Source organism: Merops nubicus, unplaced genomic scaffold, assembly GCF_000691845.1.
Source record: "Merops nubicus isolate BGI_N331 unplaced genomic scaffold, ASM69184v1 scaffold3765, whole genome shotgun sequence".
In the NCBI taxonomy this organism is placed as follows: Eukaryota; Metazoa; Chordata; class Aves; order Coraciiformes; family Meropidae; genus Merops; species Merops nubicus.
The window spans coordinates 18,127-26,471 of NW_008611455.1; the positions used below are offsets into that span (position 1 = coordinate 18,127).

At 47.1% G+C, this 8,345-nt stretch overlaps 1 protein-coding gene across 1 annotated transcript in view; it reads left to right on the forward strand.

The window, feature by feature from the left end:
• The window catches only part of LOC103773833 (glucose 1,6-bisphosphate synthase-like), a gene marked incomplete at both ends in the record, with an annotated part of 14,606 nt that extends 6,745 nt beyond the window's left edge, over positions 1-7,861 (forward strand). The window contains 3 exons of the mRNA XM_008941211.1: positions 3,475-3,581; positions 7,049-7,133; positions 7,778-7,861. Of these exons, the coding sequence (XP_008939459.1) occupies positions 3,475-3,581; positions 7,049-7,133; positions 7,778-7,861 (276 nt within the window). The remainder of the gene's footprint in view (positions 1-3,474; positions 3,582-7,048; positions 7,134-7,777) is intronic.
• Between the last annotated feature and the right edge of the window lie 484 nt (positions 7,862-8,345).

The following is an 8,345-nucleotide window of genomic DNA, read 5'->3' on the forward strand; positions in this document are numbered from 1 at the left end:
TGGTGCTGGCCCAAGCCAGGATCCGTGTGGCCTTCTGGGCCCCCTGGGCACCCGCTGCCTCCTCTCCAGCTGCCTGTCCACCAACCCCCCAGGTCCTTTCCTTGGGGCACTTTCCAGCCCCTCTGCCCCAGCCTGGAGCGCTGCAGGGAGTGGTTGTGACCCCAGGTCAGGACCTGGCCCTTGGCCTGGTTGAACCTCATCCCATTGGCATTGGCCCATTGATCCAACCTGTCCAGATTCCTCTGCAGAGTAAGAGGGGTGAGGAAGTTGTTACTTCCTGCAGCTTTAGCAAAGATATTTGGATAGTACAAGTCCAGTAGGACTGGACTGATGTCAGCTGTGGGATCTCTAAGCTAAAGGTATTTTGATCTCATACTGTGTATCACATTGTCTTAATTTCAAGCACTTAAAAGCAAGGGGTGAGGAAGAAATTTGATGTGCAGAATCCTAGAGTTTCCAGGGCTCCTGGAACATTCAAGGGATGCCTCCACTGTTGACCTCCTGGAGGGTAGGTGTGGAAAAGCAATCCCATGTAACACCTTTACATCTGTAGAGGCTTGTCATTTTTATTGTGTTGACTTTCTTAGGTGGGCAAGAGTGTCAGTTGTTCTGAACTTACCTTGGTTCATGCTGCTCCTGAAAAACTTTCTATGCCACTGTTTTCTGCTTCTAATTAGTAGCAGTTTGTCTAACAAGGTCCTGCTTCTGTACATCTTCTGCTTGTGCAGGTTCTTGGTGTTTTAGAAACTTGTACAGATAAAACTCATCAGTGCCCTCCCATCTTCGATTACCACTTGTCTAAGTAAGGACCCGTTGATCAGAAATCTGTTGTCCATCTCTAAATATTCATCAGTGTGTTCCAGCACAACTTGAACAGGTTTTCCCCATTCCTCTCTCTCTCTTATCTGTTGACAACTGTGAATGAAAATTCTTGAGTTGTCGGGGTGGCATGAATACATTTGTGCATCACCACATTTCAGTGGGGTGTGAAGGTGACCTCACCTGGTGACCACACTGTGGCACAGCTTCCAGTTCTATCAGTATCCCAAGATTTTTATTTATTGAAAGGGTTTTTTTCCACACTCTCTGTGGATCCCTCTATGGAAACACTACATCTGTGGCTGAAATGCTTCTCCAAAGAGCTGCCAGTATCCACTTGATCACGTGTGAAGTACATTTGTTAGTGGAGAGGGAAATAACCATTAAAAAAAATTGAGCTCAACTGAATTTCATGTCAGCTTTTCAGTTGAGAGATTGCTCATTGGTGCTATTGAGTCAGATCTGGAGCAGGGCATTGCAAAGAACTGCACTTAAAAGAGGAAAAATCTGTTCAATTCTAGTACAAAACACCCGCCAGCCCTTTTCTCAAGAGGAAGTTTCTACCCCCACAAGAGACAGCCCTTTCAGAATAAGCCTGGCTCTGGTAGGTTCATGGAGCTGGACTGGTGTTGGGGAAGGCTGTGCTTGGGCTGTGGGGAACTGTAGCCTCTGGAAACTTCCCTTTAAAAACAGCGCTGTCATCTTTTCATCTCAAACTGCTGATCCATCCTGGGTTGGTTCAGTGACGTATCTCCAGAGGGATTCTAACTGGGGAATGAATGGGTGGGAAGGTGAAGCTGGAACATCATGTAATGCACTGTTCCAAAGAGCTCCTAGCTCCTCCTGTTTTGCAAAGAAGGAGTTCCTGACCAAGAGGCTCCTTGCTTTTCTTCTTTCAGCATGTCTCCTCACCCCCACTATTTTTCTTTAAAAATTGACTCCCTCTCCCCTTTCTTCTCCCTGCATGGGGGTCTCCTCTGGTATCTTCCTGTTGGAAGTGATCTTCTCTGATCTACAGCAGACAGCTTGTATTTGTGCTATTGTATCTGTAGGGTGTAGAAAACCAGGGCTCTCATCTAACCACCCAGTGGATGTTGTCTGCCTGGACTTCAGTAAGTAAATTGTCAAAGTTGCCTTTGACAACATCTCCCACAGCGTTCTGCTGGAGAAGCTGGTGGCTCATGGCATAGACTGACGGACTCTTTCCTGGATTAAAAACTGTCTGGATGGCTGAACCCAGACAATGATGGTGAATGGAGTTAGATCCAGTGGGCAGCTGGTCACAAGTGGTGTCTTCAGAGCTCAGTTTTGGGGCCAATCTTGTTTAGCAACTTTATCTATGATCTGGATGAAGGAATCAAGGCACCCTGAGGGAGTTTGCAGATGACACCAAATTGAATGGGAGTGTTGATCTGCTCAAAGGTTGGGAGGCTCTGCAGAGGGATCTGGTCAGTTTGGATGGATGGGCCAAGGTCAACTCTGTGAGTTTTAACAAGGCCAAGGGCCAGGTCCTCCACTTGGATCACAACCACCCCCTGCAGCGCTCCAGGCTGGGGCAGAGGGGCTGGAAAGTGCCCCAGGGAAAGGACCTGGGGGGTTGGTGGACAGGCGGCTGGAGATGAGGCAGCGTGTGCCCAGGTGGCCAAGAAGGCCACCAGAATCCTGGCCTGGATCAAAACTAGTATGTCCAGCAGGAGCAGGGCAGGGATTGTGCCCCTGTACTGGCACTGGGGAGGCCACGGCTTGAGGGCTGGGGTCAGTTTTGGGCATCACAGGATAAGAAAGATCTTGAGGGGCTGGGGCGGGGCCAGGGAAGGGCAACGAAACTGGGGAGGGGCCTGGGGAACATGGCTTGTGAGGAGCAGATGAGGGACCTGGGGGTGTTTAGTCTGGAGAAGAGGAGGCTCAGGGGAGATCTTCTGGCTCTCCACAGCTCCCTGACAGGAGGCTGGAGCCAGGTGGGTGTTGGGCTCTTCTCCCAAATAACCAGCATTAGGTTGAGAGGCACTGGGCTGATATTGCCCCAGGGGAGGTTTTGCTTGGATCTGATGCAGAATTTCTCTCCTGGCAGAGCGGTGAGGCCTTGACCCAGGCTGCCCAGCGGGGTGCTGGAGTCCCCTGGACTGGTGCTGGAGGGGTGCAAAAAATGTGTGGACATGGCACCTGGGGCCATGGTTTAGTGGTCATGGTAGTGTTGGGTTGATGGTTGGACTTGGTGATCTTAGAGCTCTTTCACAACCTTAATGAATCTGTAGTTTTATGACTCTATGGTCTGTCCACGTGGAGCTGCTCACTAGTGATAAGCTGCTCTTTGAAAAAGTGGATGAGGAGGAAACATCTTTTTAAGCCAATTTAGAACAAAGCCTTTAGAGACAGCTCTGAAAAGGTGTCTGACTTGTAGCAGGAACTCAGGGATGGAGACCAGTGCTGACAATCACAAGGTTTATATTGCCTCAGGGGATGGACTTTCAAAAAGTGGACTTTTCTCACTTGGTTCTTTAAGAACACATTTTGGATACCTAAAAGCAGAGTATGAAAACAATCCAAAGCCGAGTGTTTGCTGCTTGAGGGTGTTGCTGACTTGAGAGTTCTGTTTATGCTTCTGTTTGGCTACTTACTGAGCTAATTCTTCTTTATTTTTCTTTTTCTTTCCAGGGGATCTACAAATACCTTGAGAGGTGTTTTTCAGACTTTAAGCAGAGGGGCTTTGTTGTTGGATATGACACACGAGGTCAGGTGACCAGCAACTGCAGCAGTAAGAAGTATGAGTATTGATTACATTTGCAAGACTAGAAATTAAATTGTGGCTTTAAATGCATTCCATTTATCAGGATATGTTTGTCATGAGCTGCAGACACTCTTTGCCCTCCCTTACTCCATTTAAATAGTGATGGATATGGACTAAAGCTGTTGTAATACCAGTTGCCAGGAAATGTGGAATGTCAGGCGAGTCACTTGACCACAGAATTTACAGCTTAAATGTACAAGAGCATTGGGTATATGTTGAAAAGTTGATAGACCCAGAGAGAAATTTGAATGTGAAGGTAAATTCAGAATCATAGAATGCTTTGGGTTGGAAGAGACCTTTCAAGGTCATCTAGTCCAACCCCCTGCACTGAGCAGGGACATCCCCAACTAGAGCAGGGTGCTCAGAACCCCATCAAACCTGCTGGTACCTCCACCACCTCTCTGGGCAACCCAGTCCAGTGTTTCACCACTCTCATAGTCAAGAACTTCCTCCTGTCGTCTCATCTAAATCTCCCCTGCTCGAGTTCAAAACCATTGCCCCGTGTGCTATGGCTACACGCCCTTGCAACCAGTCCTTGCCCAGCTTCCCTGTAGGCCCTTCAGGTACTGGAAGGCCACCAGAAGGTCTCCCCAGAGCCGCCTTCTCTCTAGGCTGCATGACCCCAGCTCTCTCAGCTTGTCCTTGCAGGATAGGTGCTCCAGTCCTCAGATCATTTCTGTGGCCTCCTCTGGCCCCACTCTTAACAGGTCCATGTCCCTCCTGTGTTGAGGGCTCCAGACCTGGCCCCAGCACTCCAGGTGAGGTTTCACCAGAGTGGAGTAGAGTAGAATATGAACTTCTGTGCCACATTAGGAAGATCTTACCTGGAATGCTGAAAATGTCAACCTCCAGTGATGCCAAATTGTGCCCTTTGCAAGTGCTGCATTCCAAGGTAGAGTATTTTGGCCAAAAATAAACCTCCTTGTGTTGCAGCAAGTCAGAGGTTGTCTGCAATGGTGTCTTCTGGAGTTGTTCATGATGGTAACCTCCCTGACTTGTCCACGGTGCTACCTTCCCTGACCACTCCACCCTCCATGCTGTTTTGCAGGCAGTGTTGTCCAGGGAACCACCATGGAATGGATTCCTTGCATACCAGCTCAGGCTGCACCCCACCTGGGAAGCTTCTTCACTATCATACCTTTCCTTAATGTATCAACGATGCCCTACCCTTAATAGAAATTTAATTTCTAAGTTGTCTCCAGTCATTACTCCACAGCAAGGAAAAGGGGGAGAGGATCTGTAAAGCAACTGCTTCCTTAATTCTGCAAGGAATCCTAATCCTTTGTCATCTGGAGAGTAAAACACGTGTTGTGATGGCATGCTGTACAAAAAAGCCAACCCAGGAGCTAATTATTATTTAGCTAAGGCGTAGCTAATTAATGGTATTAATATAGTTAGCTGCTTTTTATGTAATGTAGTTCCTTTTTTGTCATTTTTTGGTCAACATTTAATACTCTAGGGATGTGAAAGTTCTACAGTAGAGCACAGAATATAGTGGCTGTCTTCCAAGAGACAGTGGACTTGGTGGAGTTAGGTTAATGGTTGGTCTCAATAATCTTAAAGGTCTTTTCCAACTAAATCAATTCTATGACTCCAAGAGTTCCTCCACTCTCCTCAGTCTCCCTCTCCACACCTTCCTGTCTGATCTTCAGATACGTGTGTCACACTGTCCACCAGACCTCAGCATAAGGGTTTTATACTCCTGTTCCACTGCATTTGCAAACTGATTGGGTTATGCACAGCTTAAAAAATGTAGAAGTGTTAGAAAAGCATTTCTTTTCAGCCACACAAAACTCGGAATTCAGACCTGATGGCAGCAGTGTCTCGCATGCCAAAGGAGAGAATTGGTTCTCAGCTACATTTCTTTTGTCCCCTTGGGATGACACAGTTACAGCAGTGCTAAAATCAAACTGAATATTCCCCAAAGTGTATCTTCAGTTGGATCAATGTGCTTATACAGCACTGTGTGAGCAGGAGCCCCCCTTTAATTGCATCTGTTCAACACAGGCAAGTGTAGGGTCCAGCCCCTGGGGAGGAATAGGCCCATGGACCAGTACAACTCGGGGGTTCACCTGTTGGAAAGCAGCTCCAAGGAGAATGACCTGGGAGTGCTGGGGGAGCTACAGGTTTTTCATGAGTCAGCAATGGGTTCTGGAAGGCAGATGATCTCCTGAGGTGCATGAAGAAGAGTGTGTGGCCAGAAGGTCAAGAGAGGTTCTCCTCCTCCTCTACCCTGCCCAGTGAGGCCACCTCTGCAGTATTTAGTCCAGTGCTGGGCACCCCAGTTCCAGAGAGACCAGGAGCTACTGGAGAGAGTCCAGTGAAGGCTGTGAAGCTGCTGAGGGTCCTGGAGCATCTCTGTGCCAGGACAGGCTGAGAGCCCTGGGGCTGCTGAGCTGCAGAAGAGAAGCCTCAGAGGGGATCTGATCACGGCTGAGCAAGAGCTAAAGGGCCCCAGGGGGCAAGAGGCTGGGGCCATGCTGGGATTTGGGGATTCAGTTCAAGTGTCAAGGGAGGTGACAGACCTGGGTGTGCCTGTATGCCAGCATTAAGTTGACGTAAACTCTTGTGATGTACCAGCAAAATTTAGTAGCTTCAGCTACGAGGTGCACTCTGAAACTCTTTTGGGTGTTTTTAGGTTACATTTTATAGGTGCTACAGTGAAATTCTGGGTAATTAAAACTGAGGCTGCAGAATGCTTCTGAGGGGAGATAAGGAAGCAAGTATTAATGCTTGTCTGTTAAAACAAGTGAGCAAAGCAAACTGTTTAATCTCTCTTCTGTTTTGACTCTGACACTTCCCTGTAATTGCTGAGCTTGAAAAGAACAGTTTGATCTCAAAGAGTTATCTGTAGGAAAATAACTTTTGTTTTTGCTTGGCAAAAAAAAGGGTTTATGCTAAAGGTGAGGTCTAAAACCACACGTGCTGTTACTGTTTACTGTTACTGTTCCTAACCTCTCTAGAGTAAGAGTGTGCTGGTTTGCAGGGGGATGTTTTAGGGCCAGATCTGCTTCATGGACGTTGTCCAAAGCCACTGGAGAAAGCTGGCAGATGAACTTTGCTGTGTGGGCTACTGAATCCTTTTCCAAACCTGCTGCTGCAGACATCTGGTGCTTTACACTTCCTGGGAGGTTGGTCCTGTCCTTGAGCGAGGGACAAATGTCACACCAGTCGGTTCTGTCTCTTTGGGCTTGATATCACTGGTTTATTTATGTGGTTGGCTCAGGTGCCTCTTGCTCACCAAGCAACAAATAAAAGCTCCGTCTCAGATTCTACAGCCTGAAAAATGTATTCCACTGAGCAGCCAAACTGCAGGATACTACACTAAGCCCAAAACCAGCAGAGGGATTTCAGAAACGAGTGCAGGGTAGGTCACAGTCATGCTGTACAGCCACGGGTTGTCCTGGGGTTGACGGAATGTTTTCTTTCTCCTGTTGGTAGGCTTGCAAAGCTCACTGCAGCAGTTCTGCTGGCTAAAGATGTACCTGTCTACTTCTTTTCCACCTACGTCCCTACACCGTTTGTGGTGAGTCACCTTCCCTCTTCTAGCCTTGAGCCACACGGTTCTTTGCAAGTTTACTAAAAATGTCCACTAGTAATTTTCTTCTCAAATTCTGTTATTTAAACAGCAAAATAGTTGCTGCTTGGCACACTTGGCTCTTCAAGGAGGCTGGGAGAAGAATGGACTGTCAGGACAGTCGATAGAATCGTGTTTCACCTTGGAGAAATCCATGATTTCTCTTCTGCAAGCGCTTCTAGTGTGCTGTGAATCTTGTCTTGAGGGGAGGACTGAAAGAACTGGATGCTTTTTAGCTGCAAATACCTGTAACTTGTTTTTCAACAAGTCTTTTGGTGAATCTCTTCATTCTGTTTCAACCTGTTTCCTCTTTCTCAAGTACTAGTGGAATCCAAGCACAGACTTTCTTTAGCTGGCCAGTTACAACTGTGCTTATGTAAGCTGTAAATAATGTTCCTGTGCAACAGAACAGAACAGACTTTCTGTTACTAGCAGCAGGAAACAGAATGATGAGCATTCACCTAGATCATTTTCAGAGAAAGTGGAGAAATGTTAAATAGCACCATATTGCAGAACTCTCCTAACAACACGATGGGGTTTGTGCCAGCTGCAGAACTCGTGGCTCAGTCACGGTTTCTGGGTTTCCTTTGCAGCCCTATGCCGTGCAGCAGCTCAAGGCTGTGGCTGGAGTGATGATCACAGCATCCCACAACCGGAAGGAGGACAACGGGTACAAGGTGAGGCTCCAACTTGAAGTTTGTAGAATGTCCCAGCCAGCTGCTGTCCACCAATACCTACATGCCTTTGGCATTTGGCTTCTTCTGGAGCATGCCTGTGTGCATTAAAAGGAGAGATTATTTAAAGTAATACTGTATCATCTGTCCCCTGAATTACACACACTCTTCTCTGCTGCTACAACTCAAGACCATGCTGCTTGTGTATCTTGAGCACATATCTGTTGTGACTCTATTCCACCATCTACTCAGCAGCTGAAGAAATGCTTAAAGCATATTATGTGTTAACTTCCTAGACTTAAAAATGAGTTTAAAACTAAGCTAGAACTTAGGTGAATTAGTCCACACAGTAATTAATGGTGCTTAAGATGGTAATGGTTTAAGACATGATTAATAGAACTTTGTAGTAGTGTGTTGCTCCCTGCAAGGTGGTTTTCCTGGGCATTGAGGGACAGTCACTTCATTTTGAAAGCTTGGAGCAGTATAA